The sequence below is a fragment of the Pleurodeles waltl genome, chromosome 1_1, assembly GCF_031143425.1.
Source record: "Pleurodeles waltl isolate 20211129_DDA chromosome 1_1, aPleWal1.hap1.20221129, whole genome shotgun sequence".
NCBI classification, from domain to species: domain Eukaryota; kingdom Metazoa; phylum Chordata; class Amphibia; order Caudata; family Salamandridae; genus Pleurodeles; species Pleurodeles waltl.
In genome coordinates, this window is record NC_090436.1 from 625056351 (window position 1) to 625082258 (window position 25908).

A 25908-nucleotide genomic window follows, 5' to 3' on the forward strand; every position below is an offset into this window, starting at 1 on the left:
TTGCCCAGAGAATGGATTGATGAAGACCAATGACTGTTCAAATGCCATAGAAGAGAATATAGATAAACCCTTGCCAGCTAGACTGTATGTACTCTAGCTGTCAAATACCCATGAACTTCTAACCAAAACTTTGCCAAATCTTGACCATTGGAGCAAAGATCCTGCACTGGAAATTAAAAATCTTTTTTTCTAGAAGGAAAAAAACTCTCCTTAAAATCGATTCTGAAATGAACTCCTATGACGATTAGATTCTTTGAGGGAGACCGCTTACATTTGTGAAGATTCAGTAGGAGGCCGAAGCCAGAGAACATTTATTTTATCTTCTCCTAGTAGAGATAGATCTGTTCTAGCCTTGGAGATTACAAACGTTAATGGTCCAGGTAGAGAAAGACCAGAATTCCCAGAAGATGCAACTGAGCCACAACTGGCGCAAATATTTTAGTGAAAACCAACGACTGACTTGAGGCCAAATGGGAGAACTTCGAATAGCCAATAGTGATCCCCCACCCCAAACCTCAAGTACTTGTGAGTAGGGCAGAGAAGCCTCTAAAAGATCCAGGGTTAATATGAAGTAGTTGAGCTGTATAAGAGAAATTATGCTTTTCAAAGGTTCCATTTTGAATGTGACATCCTGAATTAAGGAATTGAGATTCTTCCAATCAATGACCAGGTGAAAGTCCCCTGAAGCCTTTGGAATAAGGAAGACAACAGAACAGACCCTTTGACCCCAATTATCTCTGGGGATAGGAACAATTGCACTCTTCATTTGAAGCAATGAAAGTCCCTACATAAAAGCCTTCTTCTTGATTGAAACTTGAGGCAATGGACTATAACTGATCCCTGTAGAGATTGGAAAAGACAAGAGGTCTATCAGATAACCCTTTTTCTCCAAATGAAGCACCCAATGATCTGTTGTTAATAGTTGCCACTGTAGTGAACTGCTAAATCCGTTTAAGCGGAGGCTACTGTCTCGGCACAGTCAGTAGCGCTGCCCATTACAGTTCGGATCAGGTTTGTTCTACTTAAATGACTTGAAGAAAGATCTAGGCTGAAACGTAGCCAGCTGTTCCCGATTTTGTTGCTTTCTTGAAAGCTGCAGAAATGATGATCTGAATCCTGAAGAACTTGTCCCCTTCAAGGAATGTTGTTGGAGTGAGGAAAAATGTTTTCTTTCTTTAAAGATAAGGTGTAGTCTATCCTTCAGTGCCACACCAGACAAATGAGAGTCCTCAAATGGCATCTTGAGTGTGACTTCTCTTTGTGCTGCCTCAGTTTCCAGTTTTTCAAATAAAAGTTAATTCCTGCAGCAATGTATGTCCCCCAGCAAGGGGAGGCAATCTGTCTCGTTTTGAATGGCAGTAAACAATGCTTTGAAATCTGTGATAAGAGATTAAGCACTGTAAACCCCATAAATCCCTGCTCCCATCTGCCACATGGGAAGCAGGAAAAAACCTTTTTTAGGCTGCATCCACTTTCTTGTCTGAAGAATCCCTTAATATGTTCTCTTCTGCCATGGTGGAACAGCCCACTAGACTTGCCTCCACATAGTCACTGTTGACACTGCCCAGTAAAATAGTATCTATATCCTCAGGAAATATAATTTTGACATAAATCAAGACAATATAATCTTAGCAGATTCTTTCCACTACTGCTTGGTGACATCCAGGACAAACTGATGGTTAAGCAATCCAGAACTGGACAGCCTCTGGAGTCGCCTTAACAGGGATTCCTCAGATGGTCCCGAGTTATTAATAGAAGAGCAGCCCACATACTGTCTTAAATGGTGTTGCAAATATGCAAGTGAATAGAACTGCACACGATCCAGAAGTTCCTGAAAAAGTCCAAGTTTTTTCAAATAAACGGGAACCCATGACTGCACTCCAGGAAGACGAGCATAAAGTGAAGTCAGCAACGTTACATTTTAGAATCATTAATGACCTAACAAGGACAAAAATACATTCTATGTAAAACTACTTACGATAACTCTAACATAACACATACAACACCATCTCCCCTCTTCCTTAAAAAAAATAAACAATAAATGTAACATTTATTGTCAAATATATATGAAATTATTATCTGACATAGTCTTTTAGTTTTGAAGTGAATCTAATTCTGCAACTTCTAGTAGAGTTACTCCTATTATCGATTTCTGTTTACTCGTGTGAATGAGAACACTCCCTAGCAGTTACATCATTCACATTTTTTAAAAATCTATCAGCATGCAAAGGTTCACCAAAATGATACCAATCTGTTTCTTTAGCTTCACTCAACTTGTTTGTTTCCTTATCATTGTTTATTTTCATTGTAAATTCTGTTCCTAATTATCCTTGCTTGCTCATTTGTGACTTTGACTAAGGCATTTTTATTCCACCATCCCTTATTTTTGAGTAAGGCAATGCGTCTACACACTCTCCACAACAGTAGGCAATGTGAATTTGTATTCTCCCTTGCTGACTAACAAGTTTCTTAATCAAAACACAATCCCCTGGTTTCAAAATCAACTCTGACATTTGTGTTCTTATCATGGTATACCTTACTAATGCTTTGTTTGTTTTTCAAATGCATACGGATGCTCTATAAATTAATTTTATTCGAAAGCATACTATTCCTGCACGTTCTCTCATCAAGCCATCCTGGAATTATATTAGAAATGGGTTTTCTTCCTCTTAACAAAACAAAAGGAGCCACATTTGTAGTACTACGTGGTGTTGTGTTATCCTCTCGGGTGCCTTGGACGAGGTGACCTCGTCCTACACCCGGGAACTGGGGGGAGCGCTAGCACTCCCCCCCTGTGCTCCCCACCCACCCCCCCCAAGTCAGGGATGGAAGGGGAAGCCCTTCCCCTTCCACCCCCGACCCCCCTCCCACAACAAACAATCGCGCGCTGACAATCACAGAGGGCCTCCTCCCATCGCGCTGGATCGAAAGAGAAATGCAAAGCATTTCTCTTTCGATCACGTGGGGGAGGCCCAGAGAGGCTTCAAATGGAAGGAAATGTATTTCCTTACCCTTGAAGTCTCTCTGAGCGTTTCAAAAGCCGGATTGCTTGCAATCCGGCTTTTGAAACCCCACTAGACACCAGGGATTTTTTTTTTGGGTTGAAATTGACATAAGGGAGCGACCCCTTGGGCAAGGGTCACTCCCAATGGGGGGCATTTTTTTGGAAGGCCTTTTCTGCGCCCCCTGGGGGCAGAAACCTCTAGGCACCAGGGATCATTTTTTTTTTTTTTTGGGAGGTGGGAGCGACCCCTTAGGCAAGGGTCGCTCCCCTAGGGGGCAAATTATATTTAGGCCGTTTCTGCCCCCCTTGGGGGCAGATTGGCCTATTTTGATGAGGTCAATCTGCCCCCAAGGGGGACAGAAACCACTAGACACCAAGGAGTTTTTTTTTTTTTTTTACCGTGAATTTCACGCAAGGGGAGCGACCCCTTAGGCAAGGGTCGCTCCCCTGGGGGGAAAATTTATTTTATGCCATTTCTGCCCCCAGGGGGGCAGATCAGACTATTCTGATTAGGCCGATCTGCCCCCAAGGGGGGCAGATCCACTAGGCACCGGGGATTTGTTTTGTTTGTTTTTGTTTTAGAGATGGGGAGCTACCCCTTGGACAAGGGTCGCTCCCCTGGGGGGCAAATTGTATTTAGACCATTTCTGCCCCCTTTGGGGGCAGATTGGCTGATTTTAGGTCATTTCTGCCCCCTGGGGGGCAGATTAGCCTATTCTGATTAGGCTGATCTGCCCCCCAGGGGGGCAGATCCACTAGGCACCGGGGATTTTTTTGGTTTGTTTTTGTTTTACAGATGGGGAGCGACCCCTTGGACAAGGGTCGCTCCCCTGGGGGGCAAATTGTATTTAGACCATTTCTGCCCCCCTTGGGGGCAGATTGGCTGATTTTAGGTCACTAAAACCACTAAAACCACTAGGCACCGGGGATTTTTTTTTTGCCGCCAATGTCACGCAGGGGGAGCGACCCCATAGGCAAGGGTCGCTCCCCGGGGGGGGCTTGGGGGGCAAATTTATTTTAGGCCATTTCTGCGTCCCCCCACCCCCACCCCACCCCACCCCTGGGCCGGCTGAGCTAGAGGCCAAAATCTACAGGTAGGCACATTGCAAAAAACACCTCTGTTTTCTTTAAAAAAAATGTGATGTGTCCATCTTGTGTTTTGGGGCATTTCCTGTTGCGGGCGCTAGGCCTACCCACACAAGTGAGGTATCATTTTCATCGGGAGACTTGGGGGAACATAGAATAGCAAAACAAGTGTTATTGCCCCTTGTCTTTCCCTACATTTTTTCCTTCCAAATATAATAGAGTGTGTAAAGACGACGTATATTTGAGAAATGCCCTGTAATTCACATGCTAGTATGGTCACCCCGGAATTCAGAGATGTGCAAATAACCACTGCTCCTCAACACCTTATCTTGTGCCCATTTTGGAAATACAAAGGTTTTCTTGATAGCTATTTTTCACTCTTTATATTTCAGCAAATGAATTGCTGTATACCCGGTATAGAATGAAAACGCACTGCAGGGTGCAGCTCATTTATTGGCTCTGGGTACCTAGGGTTCTTGATGAACCTACAAGCCCTATATATCCCGGCAACTAGAAGAGTCCAGCAGACGTAACGGTATATTGCTTTCAAAAATCTGACATTGAAGGAAAAAGATACAGAGTAAAACGTAGAGAAAAATTGCCGTTTTTTTCACCTCAATTTCAATATTTTTCTTTTTCAGTTGTTATTTTCTGTAGGAAACCCTTGTTGGATCTACACAAATGACCCCTTGCTGAATTCAGAATTTTGTCTACTTTTCAGAAATGTTTAGGTTTCTGGGATCCAGCATTGGTTTCACGCCCATTTCTGTAACTGACTGGAAGGAGGCTGAAAGCACAAAAAAATTTGTAAAAATGGGGTATGTCCCAGTAAAATGCCAAATTTGTGTTGAAAAATTGGGTTTTCTGATTCAAGTCTGCCTGTTCCTGAAAGCTGGGAAGCTGGTGATTTTAGCACAGCAAACCCTTTGTTGATGCCATTTTCAGGGAAAAAACCACAAGCCTTCTTCTGCAGCCACCTTTTCCAATTTTTTTGAAAAAAACTAAATTGTCACTGTATTTTGGCTAATTTCTTGGCCTCCTTCAGGGGAACCCACAAAGTCTGGGTACCTCTAGAATCCCTAGGATGTTGGGAAAAAAAGGACGCAAATTTGGCTTGGCTAGCTTATGTGGACAAAACGTTCTGAGGGCCTAAGCGCTAGAATCCCTAGGATGTTGGAAAAAAAATGACGCAAATTTGGCTTGGCTAGCTTATGTGGACAAAACGTTATGAGGGCCTAAGCGCAAACTGCCCCAAATAGCAAAAAAAAGGCCTGGCACAGGAAGGGGAAAAGGCCTGGCAGCGAAGGGGTTAAAACTCCAAACATTTTGTTGTAAATATTTACCTACGTCCAGTTTATTAGAAATTACTGTTTGCACACCTTCCTTCATAAAATGATTTGCTCCCTCAACCAACCCGTTTGAGGAAGGACTGCAAAGTGGCACTTTTACATGTTTGACAGAATAACTTGAGAAAACGTGCTATCTCTTCAGAAATTAAATGTGTGCCATTATGTGTCACAACTTCATTAGATGGTCCCTCAACTTGAGATACACAATCTAAAAATGTAATAGTGGTATTAGCATCTGCCATTTTAACTAACGTGTAGTACAACTACTTTGAAAAATAATCAATAGCCACAATAATATATCTTTTGTCACTTTTCAATAAATTGAATGGCCCTGCAAAACCCATGCCAATCTTCTTCCATGGTTTACCTGGCCACTCAGTAGATAAGGGTTTTTGGAAACCTTTCAATGTTTATCAGAACATAAACATTCAATATACTTACCAATATACTTCTTGACTTGACTGTCAATCCCTGGCCACCAGTAATATTGTTTGTAGTTCCTAACACTAGCAGAAATCCCTACATGGCCTTGATGTGCCAAAAATATAACCTTGTAAACCAGTAGGTAGTATAAAAACATCCTGTCTCACTAATATGTAATTGATAATTCAGACGCAACCTGCTCAAAAGATCTCGATTCACTGTTCAAATTCCTGTGGCAAGGCCAACCAAATATGAGTTATTGTCTGACATTACCTAACAGGCCTCGAAAACGTATACAAATGGTACTAGACCTGCAGGTCGAGTAACCTAAATAATCTACTTGACCTAACTAATGTACTTGACCCATGAACAGGTCTCAAAGTGTGTGATACTAGGCAAATAGTTTCCTGAATCACCTTTTTCTTCACTCTCACATATGATTACACCTTCAAATATGTGAGCTCAGCATTTATGCAGTACAAATAAACCTGTTTTGTTTGATTAAGTAGACTAAAATTTGCTGCATGTATTACAAGAATCTAGCCCACATATAGGGAACATATAACCCATGGCTTGCTTTTAGTGTACTAACAGAATTGGCATCAGGGAAGGAGTGTTTCTCAGTTTATGTTTAAATACTCACTTTTAATAAATATATTGCTAAAACATAATGTGGTAGCATATTGTCATCTACACACAGTAAAGTTCCAAGAAATGTCCAAAAACGTTTACAGTAACTGGCAGCTTCACTGATAAAACTATAGCGTGTACTAACAATCTGTGAAAATGGGTTTCAGAAAACATATCCTTTGAACAGTAACACAAAGTATTCTGATTTGTTTTCATCCTATTAAATATTTTTTTCATCACACAGGAATACAAAAAATTGATTTTCACAACTACTCAAAGATATCTTGAAATGTTTGCATAGTTGACTTAGTCATTTAAATGTTGTGTTAGGAAAACCTGACACCCTATATCCTTTTATTTTACACTCTAAACAGCAGGTCCCACAGTCCACCTTACAAAGCCCTGGAACTCTGCATTCAGAAGGAAAATTTATTGTAAGACCAACTGACTTTTGACCCCTGTCTGTGAACACAGAGCAAATGTGACATAAGAACAAGATTTAAAGGCATCCTTTATTGCCCCACTACTTTCTGACTGAACAGAACACATGTTCTTTGCCAGCTCGCTAAAAAAGGTCGACCTGATCAATTATGACTCGCCATAGCGATTGGTCGAGTAGATTTTTCGAGGCCCACTTAACCATACATCCTTTGCGCTGTGCTCATTCAACTCATTCTCTGAAACGCTACAGCTCTCAATAGCATCAAAAACAGTCATGACACACTCTTCCTCTACATAACTTTTACTGTCAGCCTCATCCTACATCACTGGCAACCAAGACAAGCAGTCACCTCCAGCGATGTATTTAATGTCAAAATTGTATTCCTCTGGCCTTGACATTAATCTTATAAGTCTAGAAGATGCTTTTTTGGATGAACTATCACCAAGCATGTATATTAAAGGTTTATGATCAGTGTATAGATTGAATCTGGTTCCCACATGTACAACTTAAATTCCTTTACAGCCCACGAACATGCAAGAGCCTCCTGCTCCATGATGTTGTACTTACATTCTGCTGTACTGAGTGCCCTTGATGCAAAAGCTTCCGTATGCTCCTGGTTGTATACAAATTGGCTTAAAATAGCACCAATGCCCAACGAGCTAGCATTTACTGTGATCACACTTTTAACTCCATATGCAAATGGTTCAGTAGCAGGTGCATTTACCATCAATTCTTTAACTTTGTTAAAAGCCTGCTGTTTATCATCAGACCAAACAAATTTGGATATATCTTTTTTTAAATAATTCTTGCAACGGTTGCACAACCAAGGCGAAGCCTTGCACAAATCTAGAATAGTACTCACTCAAACCAAAGAATACCCTTAATGAATCTGTGAATTTCAGAACAGGGGGATTGGTGATCGCTTTCACAGGTGATAATTTAGGTTTAATGACATTTCTAAAACTCTTATGTTCTAAATAATCTACTTGACTAGCAAAAAACGTACACTCATTTTTGTTAATTGTCACACCATGTCTTTCTAATTTATCTAAAACAATATCCAATAACCTGCAATGTTGCTCAACATTTTCAGTATGCACTAAAATGTCATTCTGGAATGCTTGGATAACATGTTGTCCATTAAATAACTGATCCAAGAATCTCTGGAAAACACTGGCTGCAAATGCTAGACCAAAAGGTAATCTACGGTACATATATCTTTTTTATGGTGTTACAAAAGTAGTTAATTGTTAAGAGTCAGTATCTAAAACAATTTGATGATACGCTGAGCATAGATCTACTGTAGAAAAATATTTGCTGCCATCTAGGTTCGCCAGCATATCGTGGATCCTTGGTAAAGGATGACAAGCAACTAAAACATTTCGATTTAGTGTGCGAAGATTAGCACACACCCATATATTACCTGATTTTTTTCTGAGTGATTGCAGCAGCAGAGACCCATTCTGAAGATTCAACTGGGGTCATTAAACCTTGTTTGCACCAATTATCAAGTACAATTTTGAACTAACTCCTGTCTAATAGATAATGGTACATGCCTCACTTTCTGTGCAACAGGCTTCACATTTTATTTGAGTCTCATTTTGTGCTCAAAGCCTTTCAACAGACCAATACCCCTTTCGAACACTTTGTGATATTTAAATAGATTTTCAGTATCTACATCTGTATTTTGTTCAAGAGACTCCATCACTGTGCATATGGGAATCTCTCCACAAATTGTGGGCACATCATGTCCCGCTCTCAAAATAATTTCTAATTTTGCCTGGTCATGCCAGCCTATTATATCTCTACCATTTTCAGCCGCATAAATCTTAGTGTAAATACCTCTGTGCTTGAAGTTTAAAACATCCATGAATTAACCTTTCATGACAATGTCTTGTTCGCCATAAGCTTTAGGATTCACACTGGGCATTTTCTTACGTTTATTAGACCACATTTTGTTAAAAGAGATATCCGACAGAATGGTAATCAAGGAACCCGAATCTGCCATTGTAGTTAATGCAACTGACCCAACTGTAACTTCACACAATGGACCCTTACATTTCTTGGTAGACAAATTTACCATATCAGTATCAACAGTAAGGACAGCAATATTAATAGCCTCACACAAACTATTTTCAGGAATTTTCTACTAGAGATATTTTAGACTTGTTCTTAACTAATCTACACACTTTGAAAATGCCCTACATTTTTCTTACAATAGTTGAATTTTTTTCCTTGAGCTGGACATGACATACTGTTGCCCATATGTGCCATTGAACCACATCTATAACAATAAATGTTTGCTTTGTTTTCTGTTGTTTTCTTCCCTTTGTTTTTGTTGGAAATTACATTAATTTAAATTTCATTACCTTCATTGGGAACTACCTGCATGTGATTTTTCTGATCCTCTGTCAAGATTTTTTATGATATAAGTGAGTGTTCAATGCTTTTAGTAATATCATTTTTTTCATCTAAGGAAGGATTCTTACAGGTTAAAATATGTTCCTGAATCTTTTTGTTGGAACAGGTAAACACTAATTGATCATGTAAATATACATCTAAGTTTGCACCAAATTCGCACTTTGCAGCTTAAACCCTCAAAACGGTAAAATAATACTCAATATTTTCGTCCATAAATTTTAAAACGATTAAGCCTTTCCAGCATTACAGAAGGTTTGTCAGAGTACTGTTTAGCCATACATGTTGTTGCTTCTACACTTGCTTCCCAATTACAGTCTCCGAATGGAGCTGGAATAGAGGGTAAATTGTCAAAAACCTCCTGGCCAATTTATCCAAGGTGATTAAATAACAGTGCTGCTTTACGAAAGGCATTACACTTTGCAGCATCTATTGCGACTAAATAATTTTCAAAAATCCTTAACCATTTTTTATACGAAATGGGTAGTCGACTTGGTTTCTGTAAAAAGGGAGGTTGCACCACACGTTGTGATTAACCCACAGTATAAAGTAAATAGTGGAAATATGTAGAAATAGTGTGCTTATTACAGCAAAACAAGCACTGCAATTAAAAAATCCAGCAAATGGTGTGCCTCTAACCGAAGAGGTAACAGGCGGTATGAGGCTCCGTAAGTGTTTCGAAACTATGTGGTGATGTGCACAAAACCGTAGAAAGCTGTACAAGTATGGCGGCCAGGACATGCGCACTTTCCAGGGCTGTTAGGGCTTGTTTTCACAACATTGTAGCCATGCTGACATAATGCTCTTCAAATGATGCCTGGTACTAGCAAGCTCACACAAGTTGACGTGCAAATAACGTTCATGTGCAGATGCTAACAAATATTGCGTGTCAAAATACCTTGTGGCTTCCAGTGGTTTCAGAAAATGCAGGTAAGAGCAAACCGGTAAAACAAGATTCAAAGCGCTGGAAATGTAACAGAAATGCGCTGAATGGAAACACAGTGAAGTGGGTGATAAAAATGTGTGCACACGTAGACAATATATCAATAGTAAGCAACAATACGAAGCAGCTATCGGTGGGTCCCAGTAGATGGTTCCTCAAAACACATTAAGTTGTCCCTCGTAGTTATATTAATGTTGCAAGAATGCAAGTGAATAGAACTGCACATGATCCAGACACTCCTGAGAGAGTCCAAGTTTATTTCAAGAAACTGGAACCCACGACTTCACTCCAGGAAGACCAGCATAAAGTAAAGTTGTCAACATTACATTTTAGAATCATTAATGACCTAACAATGACGAAAATACATTCTATGTAAAACTACTGATCATAACTCTAACACAACACATACAGCATATGGGCCAACATATCTCCAAGCATCTCTTTAGAAACATACTTCCCCTTTGAATCATCAGGGACAGAGGCTTCTTCTGAAGAGTCAAAATCCCCAAAAACAGACAATGCCTCTGTACCCCTTCTGCCATGAATGGAAGGTGATTTGTCCTTGAAGACAGACAAGGTTTCCAAAACAATTCTATGTTCAGGACTGGAGTCTTCAGATTATGCTTCTCTCTCTCTCCTGCACTTAAACAGTAGCCAATTAAACTCTTAACCACAAAAAACTACATTTCCCATGAACCCCGTAGTCCATAATGTCCACCAATCACAGGTCTGCTCTCTGTATATCTATCTCTGCTAACACAGTCCTTCCTCTTTCTTTGCTGCTTGCAGACTAAAGATAAGTGATCCTTTTTTCATTCTTATTGTAAAGTGTGATTTTAAACATTTGCTCCTTTTAGCAGCATGGAGCAGAAGTGGGGCTTTGAGGCATGTCGTGGTGCTCCAAAACTATTATCAGCGCTATGCGCGCTCCATCGCTTCCAATGCGATTGATTTGTGCGTCAGCGTTTATCGGAGAAGTCAGTTTTTTCCCTAGTGACAGCCTCTGTGCAGGGTGCACTAATTGATTGGGCTTTGCCCGTTTTTAGAAAGCTTCAGAGTCCTTTGGACTCCAAGACCACGACCGCTGCATTAGAGGACTAGTGCTCTTTCTATTTTCGTGGCACGCATGCGCTCTCCCTGATCTCCTCCGTTGTGTTCTGGGAGATCGGAGGAGACGCTGCATGATCGTGTGTGCACTTCAAATATTAATTAAGCCCCTTGAACGCCCGACGGGCGGATAAACACTATTGGGCCTTGCCTTGGGGTTTGTTTGCAGGAGCTCCCTTCACATTTTATCCTGACTATATATATCATATCATTTATATATATTTTTTTTATTAACTCACTTGTGAGTCTGTTCCTACTAGGGCATTTCCACCCCCACTCCCCCCACCATTGAACTCCTTCATTCATCCTCAGTAAAGTCATGGCGTACTACGCCGGGGAGGATGAATATGATCAGGATCTTCCTGAAATAGCTGATGAACATCATATGGCGGAGAGATTGGTAAAGCCCTGGGTTATGTCCAGGACTCAGTTAATCAGGCTCTTATAAAGGCTCCCTTTACTCAACCGCTTGCAAGATTTGGTCACTGTGAATTGAGAGGGCGCTCTCTGCCTGAAACTGGCTCTCAGCATGGCCAGGATTTTGATGTGAGTTTTGCCCAATGAGCCTCTAAGGGACTAGCCTCATCTGCAGAGATCCTGGCGCATATAGCTGCATCCGTGATAAAAGACCACGAATATGGTTCCTTCCCAGCCCTGGAAGTCCCAGAGGCCAGTACAGAATCCTCTATTCAGACAGAAGGGAATCCCTCGTAGATTTACCTCACCTTAGGTTCTGATCAAGACCAGGACGAGCCCAAACCTTCTGGTAAATGCAAGTGTACGTCTCATAGGAGGGCCCAGGTTCCCCGCACTTTATCGTTTGATCCGGAAAACATAATCCATCTGCGATCCACAGACTGGATCCCAGGTTCAGAGGTAGCACATTATTTACAAGACCGAATCAGAAAGGGTTTTAATCAGAACGTACGTAATACTTTGCGCTCTGAATGCCCTTGGCCCTCGTTGTTGGGCAAGATGGCGGACACACCTGAGCTCGATCCAAATATGGCAACTTTCATAAAGACCACATAAAGAAGGGCTCAGACCAAGCCTGGAAAAGCTGTCAAGACAAACTTTTAGACATATCTGGTCCTCTCACGAAGATTTTAGAACTGGCAGTCCAGGCTAAAGAATCTAACACTACTCTAGATCCACAAATTATGTTAGAATGGGCATAACAGGGCATCTGTTTGTTGGGCAATGCTAATTATGCTATGTTAACTGAGCGCAGACACTTGTTTTTGATGACAATTGACCCTAAGTTGGCGGAATTGACCACTAATGAAGCCGGTTCTTTGGCAAATGGTTTGCTCTTCCGTGACAAATTCGTCAAGGACTTGGGGAAGTATGTTGATACTTTTTCCGCGATGGGCAAAGCCCAATCTTCAATGAAGAAAATGTTCAGCAGGGGCCTTTTTGCCAGGGACGGATGCTACAGGTGTCGAGAGACAGGCTGTGGATTCTACCAGAGCTCTGGAGGATACAATCAGCCGGGCCAAAATTCTTACCCCGGATCAGGGTTCTACCCTACTGGAGCCCGGAGAGGCCGAGGTCATGTTTTCCGGAACAAGCGGGTGGATTCAACTCCCCCGATGGAACATCTACAGGTGAGAATCATTACATTCTCAGAGGGTTTTTTTTTGGGGGGGGGAGGGGGGGGGAAATGAAGGAACATGTCATGGCTTGGGAGTGCATTTCACAAGACCCTTGGGTTCTACAGACTGTGAGGGGGTTCAAACTGGAGTTTTACACCTCTCCCCAATAGACATCCTTTCCTCGTCCCATTCTTTTTTCCAGTTAGAGAGTTCTTTCATAGACACAGAGGTAGAGGCCCTTCTTCAGAAGCGTGCCATCATCAAATCAAGTGCGCACCCTTCTGGGTTTGTCAGTTCTATTTTCCTGGTGTAGAAGAAAGGTGGCGGTTCCCGTCTTGCACTCAATCTAAAGAACTTCAACTCCTGGATGGTTTATCGTCATTTCAAGATGGAGGGTATCCATCTCTTAAGAGAGCTTCTTCAGGAAGGAGACTAACTAGTGCGTCTAGATCGCAAAGACACATATCTTATGGTACCCATATTCGAACCCATCGTCGATATCTCCAATTCCGTTGGCGAGATCAATGGTACAAATCTGCTGTTCTTCCGTTCGGTCTTTCTTTCACTCCTTGGTGTTTCACCAAGCTTTTAAGACCAGTGGTGCAATTTCTCAGAGAAAGGGGCGTTCGCCTCATTATATACCTGGATGACATTCTGATCATGGCTCAAACAGAGGAGTCAGTCTTGTTACATATCTCTTGGACGGTCCATCTCCTACAGGATCTAGGGTTTCTTATCAACTCTGACAAATCGGTAATGATTCCGCCCAGAGTTATCGAGTTCTTAGGTTTTCAGGTAGATTCTGTCAAAGCCCAACTGTTATTGCCTCCCGCGAAGAGGAGTTCCACCAAGAAAGAGTGGAGGAGAGCCCTTGTCTCTCCGACTATATCGTTGAATACCCTAGCGCGCTTGGTGGTCTGTTGGCCTCATCCATTCAAGCGATTTTTCCAGGGCCTCTTCATTACCAGGCCTTGCAACGTCTGAAGATCTTGCATCTTCGCTGGGGCTTATCCTATGCGGAACAGATTGGTCTGTCGGAGGAAGCCAGAGTGGAAATAGCTTGGTGGCTGGCACACATGGACGCGTGGAAAGGCAGAGCCATCTTTGCATCAGTCCCAAAGGTGATTATAGAGTCCAATACCAGCAGATGGGGCTGGGGGGCTCGTTGTGGTTCTGTTCAAATAGGGGGGGTGATGGTCACCAGAGGAATTGAAACTACATATCAACTGTCTAGAGCTTTTAGCTAGAACATTTGCGATCCGCTCCCTTTCTCCTCTACAAGCAAAATGTTGCATTGTCCTATGTATGGATAACATTTTGGCGGTTCAATATATCAGTCGACTGGGGGGGGGGGGGACCAGATCTCGTGTTCTGGTGGAAATTGCAAAGGAGTTCTGGCAGTTTTGCCTTCAACACCACGTTTCGGTGACGGCAGAATATTTACCGGGCAGTGCCAATCTGATAGCAGACTGGAACTCTCGATTCCTCAGAGATGGGAGCGACTGGAAGCTCAACCCTCTAGTATTCCAACTGAATCTTCAGTGGGGTCCATGGTTGATGGATCTATTTGCCTCGAAACTCAATGCCCAACTGAATTGTTTCTTCTGTTGGAGGCCGGATCCTCTAGCATTGGGAACGGATGCATTTCTGCAGTCATGGGAGAAGGGGATTCTTTATGTGTTTCCTCCTTTTTCCATGATTCAGAGAGCACTATCACAGGCGAAGAGACAAAAGTCAGAATTGATTTTGGCTACGCCAATTTGGAAAGCCCAGCCATGGTTTCCAGTTGCGATGTCAATGTCCTGTGCACAACCTACAGCGATCCCCAAGGACCTGGGTCTATTGCTGGACCCAGTGGGATCTCAGCATCCTCTGATGATACTGGGGCAGTTATTGCTCATGGCGTGGAGAATTTCCGGAGACTATGGCAAGTGCCAATAGTTTCGGACAAAGCTTTGTTCTTCGTATCCCAATCTTGGGCCCCTTCCACCCACAAGAGGTATGAATCTTCATGGAAAAGATGGGTTAGTTGGTGTAGTGAACAATGTGTTGATCCCTTGGGGACAAATATTGGTGTGATTGTTATTTTTCTTTCTGATCTAGCCTCACAAGGTCTAGCCTACAGAACTATTAACAATTTTAGATCCGCTATTTCAGTGGGTCATCCTCACTTAGAAGGGAAACCTATAGGCGAACATTCAATAGTATGTAAGTTGATGCGTGGTATTAGAATGGTGAAACCTCCTCCGCCCAAATATTCGTCTCTATGGGATGTAGATGTGGTCTCACGATTCTTGAGAGCTTGGCCATGTAATGAAGATCTTTCGCGTAAACAGCCGTCAGCAAAATTAACTATCTTGCTCGGTCTTCTATTATGTCGACGAGTATCATGTGTTCGTGCTTTGGATTTAGCAGGCAGAGTATGTACTCCTTCAGAGTTTTGTTCACTATCTCCAACCGTATGAAGACAGCTTCTAGATGTGTATCTTATCCAGCTTTTCCTTACCATCAGAAATTATGTATTGTCAAATGTTTAAAGGCTCATGAAGAGTGTACTCGTGCACTTCGTAGGGATATACATGGGCAGTTACTCATTTCTTTACAAAACCCATTTGGTCCAGTCACTGTGGCAACTCTGGCAAGGTGGGTTCTATGGATTAAAGGGAAGGCTGCAATAGATGTTTCTATGTTCAGTTTGCGGAGCTAAGGCCCTTGAGGCGTTTTCTGTTGGTTCTCGCTTAGAGGACATTATGAGAGTGGCTGATTTGTCTTCAGATTCGACATTTAAAGTTTTTTATCACAAACCTATTGTTGATGTTGTTTCTGCAGTGGTGGAATAGCTTTGAACTAGCATAATCCAAAGCCTCCGGTCCTGACATAGAATAAAAAAGATTCTAGCTTACGGATCAAGAATTTTCAATTCTATTAAGGACACGGAGGCGAGGATTATCCCACCCTGCAGCTAATGGTGTTCTTTATCTTGTTGTATTGTTTGATGATGCTCTGCATTTTATGTGATTTATTGTATGCCCACCCATCATATTATATTATAATCTTACAAGATTTTGGATGTTATTTACATGTCTCTTTTATTCTTCTTCAGGTGCGGAAAACAAAAATACCTGATCAGTCATATGGTGACGGAGGAGGAAGAAAGTGTGGTTTTCTTCAGACAGGAGGACAGTCAGTGGAAGAGTTCCAGTTTTTCAGAGAGATTCCGGTTCCTAGGAGTCAAGTATTTGATCACAAAGAAAGAGGAAGGACTGTGTTGGCAGAGATAGATATACAGGGAGCAGACCTGTGACTGGTGGACATTATGGACTACAGGGTTCATAGGAAATGTAGTTTTTTGTGGTTAAGTCTTTTAATTGGCTGCTGTCTAATTGCAGTAAAGAGAGAGAAGCATAATGCTCGCCTCCGTGTCCTTAATAGAATTGAAAATTCTTGACACGTAGGCTAGAAAAAATGTATCCTACATATTATTTACTCCTCCTCCCTATGCTTTTTCCTACGCTTGAGGCCAGAATAATGGCCAGAAGTAGAAAAAGTGGCTGGAAAGGGCGAAACATGCATCTTTTTTGCTAAATGTTTTTCCATGTCCAAAGTACAGCCAAAAGCATAAATCAATCTAGAAAAGCCTCTTATCTTGGGCTTCAAATCTGAAAATTCCAATGTGCTTCCCCATGTTTCCAACCAGAAAGGACTTGCATGCATGGAGCAAGGTTTCCTCTAACATACATGTGCTAATCCCCTCACATCGCGCACAAGCTGGGCAAAAAACACTCCCTCTATTCACCAGATCTACCAGAGGGACGACTGGCAACAGGAAGAAAATGGCCATGTCCCTGCACTCCCTGCCAGGCAAGAAAGGTCACATCCTGGTGCTGAGAACAGTAGGAGACCGCCTCATCCTTTCTCCTCCTGTCAGTTGCTCTCCCGATTGAAGCTTGCCACCTTTCAGAACCAGCAATAAGGTGAGCAGAGCTCTAAATAAGTAGAGACGCCAGCCCAGCAGGAGCCTCTTACCTGTTCCAATCACAGGAAACAAAAGAAGCATTTGCAATGCAAGGGGTCTTGCGTTTGCTCGAGTTAGAGCCCGTTGTTTTGAAAATTACTAACTTGACTTTTGTTGCCACACAAACCGAAAATAAAAAGTAAAGCAGTTGACTTAAGCAAACCAATTCAAAGCGGTGCAGTGAGCGCGTAGAGAGAAAAAAAAGGGAAAAGAAGTTCACCCGCAGTCAAAGTGATCGGGTGCAAAAGTGCAATAATTTATGTAATAGGGTCGATGGCCAAGGCAGTAACAAAACCACCCTAAGAAGGAATAAAGGTAAAGCAGCTACCAACGAAAATAATGTTTTTTTTAAAGGCAAGCCCACTAATGAGTGATAGTGATGGGCGTGGTTAAAAACCCACATACATACCAACACGTTGGAAAAGCAGCGCTAGTGCACTGCTATGCTCGACCTAAGAACAAGAGGAGCCAGGAGTGCCAGCTCCCTTTATGGAACCCATGTCGGGTGGGTGGGGCTAGCCTGTATAGTTGCTCCTGCTCTTGCTGCCTTTCATGAGGTGACCATAGCTGCCAAATTTCCGAGGTTTATGTGTGATGTGCGGCTCCAGTCCAGCTTTTCTTCTTTGAATTATGGGACCTGTAGTCCTAATTTATAATGAAATAAACTATACTACAAGTCCCGGAATTCAAAGAAAAAAAAACCTGGGCTGGGGCAGCATATTATGCATTGACCTGGTAAACTCGGCATGGCTGGGTGACATCACCTCATGAGATAATGACTGGGACGAGGATTAGGGACACAGGGGTAATTAAGACCAGCCCACAGCAATTATTCTATCGGGTTGAAAGCAAGGCCTCTGAGCTATGTCAGACGCATAGTCCCAATTACTGCGGTCCTGTTGTCATTAAGAAAACGTGGTATAATAGCAGACTTATAGCCAGTGCTTTAAATGGAAATGTAGAAGAGCTGGTACTCTCTATTTACAGTGCCTGTTTGCTCCTGAGAAGTGCGGATACTCATTCACTGTAATGTATTGCAACCATGTTGAGATATGCGGGTACTCTCCCCTTCAAATTAAAGAAGTACAGCTACTCAGTACCGGACAGTTCCTGCCTATTTAAAAGCAGTGCTTATAGCAGTAGTGGTAGGGCTGGTAAAAAAAAAAACAGTAGTATACCTCTTAAATATGTATGGTACGTATTTACCGCTCGACTTACTCAGGTTTTGAGGGCGACATCTCCCTCCGATTCGTCTTTACTCAATAAATAAATGAAATCCATCAACTGACGTCAACTAGATCACATGCCCAAAAAACATTTTTCATTCTTCCAAAACAATATCCTTTTATTTCAACACTCGCCCTCAAAACCACTGAAACTCTCTCCCCTTGGAGATACAGAAGTTTGAATACAGATCAGCTAGATTGAGTTTGGCTTCAGACTTACGGAACCAAACAATTTACATAAAATCATCCATAAAACACACCGGGTACCCAAGCGAGTATTACTTTTCTATCTTACTTTCAGTCGAGATTTAGGGCACACCTTACGATCAAACGTTTCCCATTCCAAGATGGCCACCGCCTTTGCTACTAAAATATGATGTTAACACTACTTTATGGCTTCTATCGCAGGTGGCAATCGAGCTTTCACCGAGCACCACAGCACTATGAAGTTAATGCAAAGGGCTGCACGGTTAATCTCTTATTTACAGTACCTGCTCTCGACTAGTATCAGCAGACGCCGTAGCCGTTGTTAGGGCAGCCATCTTGAATTATCAACGTTTGGACGTCACTGGTCCAACGGCACACACGCTTTTTTTTGGGGGGTAGAGCGTAACCAGGTAGGTTTTATGTAGACATAAAAGAAAGACAACGTTAGAAGCCGTTATCTGATACCCAATGGTAATGTGTTAATAAATATGAAGCAGGGTTTAACACGAAACTTAATAAATCATTTGGGGTCGATACTTTTAGTTTTCATTAACTGTTACTGACAATTGCAACTCAAACATGTACGTTCTTCAGGCAGTTAAGAGTGCGGATGAAATACTATGTTTATAGTTCAATTTAAATGCATGAAAACAGCGCTGTAAGTAGGCTGACAGCCCATGCACCATGCCCTCATTACGAACATTAGTTTTACACGAACAAGAGCATTGCGGGTTGCTGCGCCAAATAATACCACGAAAAAGACCACAGTGCTGGCGATTCCGGCGTATGTCATTATTATTATAATAACAGATCAGCACCTGCATACTGCTTATATTCTGTGATGCAGCAAGAAAATAAATTAGATCATGTGTTCAGACAGATCCACCTGCGGCCACTAAGTTTTTTGTTCGCTTTCCATTCTATACACTGTTAGACGTTAAATCAAGAACTCTATGTAAACTTTACACACAATCAAAAATGTTGCAAACACCATTTAAGATGGCTACGGGGTATGCGCGTCTTGTAATACAATGTGATAATTTGCCCCTTTCTTTCATCAGCAGGGATTCCCCTTGCCGGAACTGACGCGCTGATGGTATAGCAACGCCCGTTGAAGGGTGGCACAGAGATGGCGTCCGATGAGGATGGAGACGAGTTGTCCGGAGAGGAGCGCCTGGATTTTCTGCGGGATCGACACGTGCACTTTTTCCAGCGTTGCCTGCAGATGCTGCCCGAGGGCTACTCGTCCTTGGAGACCAGCAGGTACTTTGGTTGGAGAGAGAGGGGGTAACGTACGCGAGAAGTAACATAGATACAAAAGAGGGACTAGGTCATCAGAGCAGCCTCTGTTTTTTTTTAATAGAAACAGAAGGAGGACTGTTATGTTAGCTTGTAAATGTTAGGTGGTTTTAAGTAGTTGGCTGTTGTTTCTCTGCAGATTGAGATTCTTGAGCACTGTGGTGTTTTGTTTTATTTGTTTTAATTTGATTTTACACGAGTGATAATGACATGTCTATCAGAAGAGATGTACATACAGTAGTAAGGCGGCGCATAGGCTTCTGTTGTGGCTGATTAAGAATGTTGGGCACAGTCTAGAATCTCTGCCATACAGATTCTTAGTGAGATGACTTGAGCTCGGAATCTGGAGCAGAGTTACTGGATAGTTGAAGGGATGGGGGCAGACGCTGCTGTCGGGTTGGTGGTTTCTCAATAAAGCTCTTATTACAACATTACCGTGTTTGGGCTTAACACTGGCGACGAGGTCACCACCAACCCAGAACCCACGGATTTCCTTACTGTGCTCTCCCTCTATTTCACCATCTCCTACGGAAGTTGCTGCGCTTTTCCTACCTGTTTCAAGTGAAGGTACCAGCTATCCTGGTTACGGGTGAGGACTTCTCTGCATCGACGGCAGCGTTGGAGTCGTCGGCAGCCTCCACTGAGTGGAAGTGAGATATTTGATGTCCCCAAGCGACGCAGTTCAGGAACCATTTCTCTTCCCTTCAGAGACTGTTTTATTTCTTTTTCCTTTTCTTCCGATTTTGAGCCCGCTGCAGTTTTTTTTTTATACTGGCGCGTGGGCTCTCAACGGATCTTGCGCGCTGAAGACTGCACACGCGTTTGAGCGTAGCGTCGCTATAGGAGCCTAGCAACACGGCCCTGGCAACGAGGAAGCTGCGTGGTGCGAGGCTCTCAACGTGAAGGCTGCACGCGCGTTTGAGTGTGGCGTCGCTAGAGGAGCCTAGCAACGCGGCCCTGGCAACAAAGAAGCTGAACACACGCACTAAAGTGTGCAAGAGGCCTAGTAGCGATGCCCCAACAACGCGAGCCTGCGTTTACGTGCGTGGCCGTAGCAACACGCTCACGTTTCTTCAACCGTGCCAAGCCAGATATTGTTGAGCATCAATTTAATTGGTTAATCATTTGTGGACTCCGTACATTGCACAGTGATAACTATTTCTAACAAGACTTCCTTCTACATTGAAGTCCAACAAGACTTACAATTACAAGTTTTACAATTCTAGTTCTCCAACAAATCTTCATGACCTTATTGTATACACGTTATGGCTACCCCTACAGTGTCTCAGCCACCTCCCTTTCTATCAGATAAAGGTGACCCGATTCTTCTGTGGAAACGCTGGAATAATCTTTTTGATTCCTATCTAATAGCGATAGGGGGAGAAACGTTCTCTCCTGCCAAAAAACAAGCAGTCTAATTGCACAATTTATGAATTGAAGGCAGGAATATCTACGATAGTCTTGAGACCTTATCTATTGGAGGGGTGGAAGGCGAACCCAGAGACTGCTATGAAATGTCTGCGGCCATTTTAGGAGCCCACTTCAAATCCAAACTCAATGTTGTTCTTGAGAGACACAAGTTTTTTGCACGTTCACAAGGGAAGTCTGAAAGTGTGGGTAATTACGTTGATGTTTTGCGCTCGTTAGCACGCACTTGTGATTTTGGTGATATCACAGACTCCCTGATCCGCGACCAACTCGTCCATTGTACTAACAAGAAAGTTCAGGAAAAATTATTGACAAAAAACCCTGACTTAAGAGAGGCCATTGCAATTGTTGAAGGGATGGAGAGCACCAACAGTTGGATTAAGGAGATGAATGACAATGGAGAGAACAATTTGTGCATGGTTCAAGCACCACGTCTTCGGGAGGAAGTCTAGAGGGTTAGCAGTGACAGCAACAGTAAAACCCCAGGAATTACCCAAGAGAAGAAGAAGGAGCATAGACTTCAACGTTGTTTTCGCTGTGGCAATTCGGGGCACACTGCGAACAGTCCTAATTGTTTCGCACGAAATTCTCAGTGCAATAAGTGTGGGGAAAAAAGGGCACTATGCCATAGTCTGCAATAGTGACAAAAGCAATATAGATGCTGTCACTGAGAATGTTAACAAGATGATCTTATGTATTGATTCAGATACCAATAACATTGGAAATGATACTGGAATGGTAGATGTGGGGCCTGTAGCCATGCCAGAGTGTGCTATTAAGCTTGATGGGAAAACTGTGACATTGTTGGCTGACTCAGGTTCTCCTTATACCATGGTGGGGGACAAGAATTACCGGGCAATTTTTGGGGAGGATTTCCATTCTTTAACAGAACCTGATATCAACCCTGTCAGTTATGGGGGATCCAAAATAGAAGTGATTGGGTATAAGATCATGCACATTCAATTCCAAAGTAAGGCCACTGTGAGAAAGGTTTATGTAGCAAAACGAGGGAACAATCTATTAGGTTGGCGCCACCAACGTGATATGGGGATTAAACTGGACCCTAATGCCAAGAGCCAGGTTATGGTAGTGAATGATAGTAACATGGATCTCGAAGTTCTGAAGGAGTTCCCTACTGTGTTCAGAGAGGAACTAGAGTGTCTGTCCAATTTCAAGCACAGGATTATTCTGAAGAAGAATGCCGTTCCTTCTGTGCATAAAGTGAGGAGAGTTCCAAAACTAATGTTAGAACCCCTCAAGGCGGAGTTGGACAAGCTTTTGGATGCTGGTGTGATTGAGGAGATAGAGTCCTCTGAATGGTTGGCTCCCATTGTTCTAGCACCAAAGGACAATGTGAGACAAATTTGCATGTGTGTGGACCTCAGAGACCTTAATAAACATATTTGGTTTGATCGCCAACCCCTGCCCAATATTTCCGAGGAATTGTCAGGGCTGGGTGGATCAAAAGTATTTAGTGTATTAGATTTGTCGTCAGCATACCATCAAGTTGTTTTACACCTGGATTCCAGACTCCTCACGTCATTTGTGACACCGCTAGGGGCCTATCAATTTCTTAGAATGCCTTTCGGGTTGGCCTCCGCTGCCGCCTGTTTCCAACGCATTATGAGGAAAGTGTTGGAAGGGGTCCTGGGAGTCCTATTCTTTCAAGACTATATTTTGGTTCATGGCAAAACCTTAGAGGAGCATGACAGAATCCTTAGAGAAGTATTGTGTAGGTTGGCTGGTTCTGGCCTTACGGTAAAGAAGGAAAAGTGCAAGTTTAGAGTTTCTTCTGTAACTTATCTAGGTCATACTATTTCGAGTGAAGGGATTAAACCCAAGTTTGAGTTGGTTGATTCCATTGTCAATGCGCCTGAACCCAAGGACAAAGAGGGTGTGAGATCCTTTTTAGGACTAGCAGAGTATTATTCTAAATTTGTTGCCAACTTTTCGAGCGTGACCCAACCCTTGAGATCCCTCTTAAAGAAAGGAAATTAATTTGTCTGGACTAGTGACTGTGCAGCTGCTTTCGCCTTTGTGAAGGACTGCATTGGGAGGATGCCCACCTTAGGCCATTTTGACACACACGCTAAAACCTTTTTGTACACTGATGCCAGTGTAAAAGGACTGGGGGCGGTGCTAATCCAAAGAGTGAATCAAGAAGAGAAAGTAATTGCCTTTGCTTCCCGTTCCCTGAAGGGGTCTGAACAACAATATTCCGTTATTGAGAGGGAGGCTCTTGCGTGCTCATGGGCAGTCAAGCATTTCAGGTTCTATCTGTGGGGATTACCCTTTGTTGTGAGAACTGACCACAGACCCCTCGTCCAAATTTTCTCTTCTAAGAAAAGTGAAGGATTGACCCCCAGGATAAGGAGATGGGTTGAAGGATTAATGGAGTATAATTTTTCTGTCGAGTATGTACCCGGGCCGAAGAATACGGTAGCAGATTTCTTGTCCAGGAGTTCAATTGATGGTAATGACGAGAGCGAGGATGAGTGTGTCATTAACTGGGTGAGAGAGATGGCTATAAATGAAAACGAGTGGAAGTCTGCTGCGGATCAAGATTTCGACAGACATGAGCTGGCTGGGTTCATTGTGAGAGGGTGGCCGGAGTATAAGGACATTTCTGAATCTTTGAGGAGTTACTGGAATATTAGGGATAAACTGTCATTAAGTGGGTGTGAAGTATTAAGGGGTACCAAATGTATACCTCCCGTTGGTTTGAGAAGTAAGATCATCAATTTGGCTCACGAGGGTCATTTGGGCAGGAACTTGACCAAATCAAGGTTGAGATTGATATATTGGTGGCCAGGGTTGGATCGCAAAGTTGAAGCAGTGGTTAAAGATTGTGTGACATGTGCACGTAATGACAAGAGTAAAGTAGTATCGAAACCTCCACTTTCCCCAGTTGCTGTGCCTGAGAGGCCCTGGGCGAAGCTAGGTCTAGATTTTATGGGCCCTTTCCATCTTCTCCCTGCTAATGAACGGTACGTCATGCTCATGGTAGACTATGCTTCAAAGTGTGTAGTGACCAAGTGTGTTAACTCTATAGATACCAGGACGGTGATTGAGTTTTTGATGGAAGAATTCTCACGAGAGGGTGTACCCAGCCATCTGGTTACAGAGAACAGTGTGCAGTTGATATCTGTGGAGATTAAGTCCTTCTTAGACTCTTTAGCTATTGTACATTTGAGAACTGCCTTGTACTTACCCCAGGCCAATGGTCTTGCAGAAGGTATGAACAGGATGGTGAAGTATTGTGTCCAGGAAGCAGTCTGGTTTCTCTTGGGAATCTCCTGAGAGACCAATGGTGGGCATATCGTAGAACTCCCAATAGTGTTACAGGGATCGCCCCTTTTGAGTACATGAGGGGAAGGTTGGGCTGCACCAAGATGTTTCCAGCGTGGTTCAGAGATAAATTGGGATCATGTGTTCTGGTGCGGGAGAAACTTGACCAGGAGAAACTTGGTAAGGCATCTATGCGTAGGAACAGTTATCAACAAAAGTACAAACTGCAGTATGATTCCGAATCTTGTGTGTCCGATGTTGCATGGAAGGTTGACGACTTGGTGTTCCTGAAAGACCCTAGTTACAAAACTAAAGGGAAGTCAAGTTTCAAGGGTCCTTTCCATATTAAAGAGGTGAAAAAAAATGTGGTTGTACTGGACAATGGTGATGTGTGGAGTATGTCTAGAATTGTGAAATGGAACAACCCCAGGATTGATTCCGATAATCTGGTTAACCGTGGAGCGAATCACACCACAAGGGATGAGTCCAAGATAACACCATACAAGAAAACTCCTTTCAGGCTCCGTTCTAAACCTTTGTGGTGGAAGGACTATGTTTCTTGAAGTCTGATGCTTCCTTTTCCACATACTTCTGTGCAATATGATTTTCTGTTGTGACTTTGTTAATTTTTGTCATTTGGCGTATTGTCATATTGTTGCTTATTTGTCTTTTAAGCCCATATATATATATATATATACATATATATATATATTTTTTTTTTTGGTTTCTCCTGTTTTCCTTATGTATTCCTTCTTTAGTGTAACAAGGGGAATGTGTTGTGGCTGCTTAAGAATGTTGGGCACAGTCTAGAATCTTCCATACAGATTCTTGGTGAGATGACTCGAGCTCGGAATCTGGAGCAGAGATACTGGACGGTTGAAGGGTTGGGAGCAGACGCTGCTGTCGGGTTGGTGGTTTCTCAATAAAGCTCTTATTTCAACATTACCGTGTTTGGGCTTAACAGATTCTTTGCTAAATTAAGAAACACAAACAATAGGATTGATGGAGACTATTTCTAATGATGCTGCTGTGAGACGGTTGCACGGCGAAAAAAGCGCAACAAATAGGTAACATGGGCTTATTTAGAAAGTAGGTGCAATGTACTATCTTAGTTATTTTATCGCTAGGATCTAATGAGATGGATTATTTGAGACAGATTTTCAACTTCTTGGGCAAGTACTGATGCTAAGAAGTAATGCTTCACAGTGACGAGGACCTAGTAGGTTAATAGACAGACTCTTCATCCTACAGATGGTGGTTTTGTGTAGCCAGTAGGTTTTGAAGCTTGGGGTCAGGACAGGAGTAACGTATTGAGGGAACAGCCATGGATCACCTTGAAAAATATTCTCAAATGTTTGTACAGGCCTTTATTGTTAGCTGGTGTTATGAAGTAAAATAAGAGGTAAAACTAATTCTTGTCTCCAGGCTAGGCTATTGAAGGAACGCCA

General features: G+C 42.6%; 2 protein-coding genes across 3 annotated transcripts in view; one reads left to right on the forward strand and one right to left on the reverse strand.

Moving 5' to 3' along the window:
* The window catches only part of CCDC112 (coiled-coil domain containing 112), a 212106-nt gene extending 192651 nt beyond the window's left edge, over positions 1 to 19455 (reverse strand). Inside the window, exons 1-2 of the mRNA XM_069226498.1 lie at positions 19437 to 19455; positions 18730 to 18826 (exon numbers count right to left, since the gene is read on the reverse strand). Of these exons, the coding sequence (XP_069082599.1) occupies positions 18730 to 18780 (51 nt within the window). The 5' untranslated portion in view covers positions 18781 to 18826; positions 19437 to 19455. The remainder of the gene's footprint in view (positions 1 to 18729; positions 18827 to 19436) is intronic.
* Positions 19456 to 19501: 46 nt separating this feature from the next.
* The window catches only part of PGGT1B (protein geranylgeranyltransferase type I subunit beta), a 239403-nt gene continuing 232996 nt past the window's right edge, over positions 19502 to 25908 (forward strand). Inside the window, exon 1 of one of the 2 annotated variants that reach the window (XM_069226500.1) lies at positions 19502 to 19708. In XM_069226500.1, coding sequence (XP_069082601.1) covers positions 19575 to 19708 — 134 coding nt within the window. In that variant the 5' untranslated portion in view covers positions 19502 to 19574. The remainder of the gene's footprint in view (positions 19709 to 25908) is intronic. The other variant, XM_069226501.1, reaches the window with a different exon arrangement.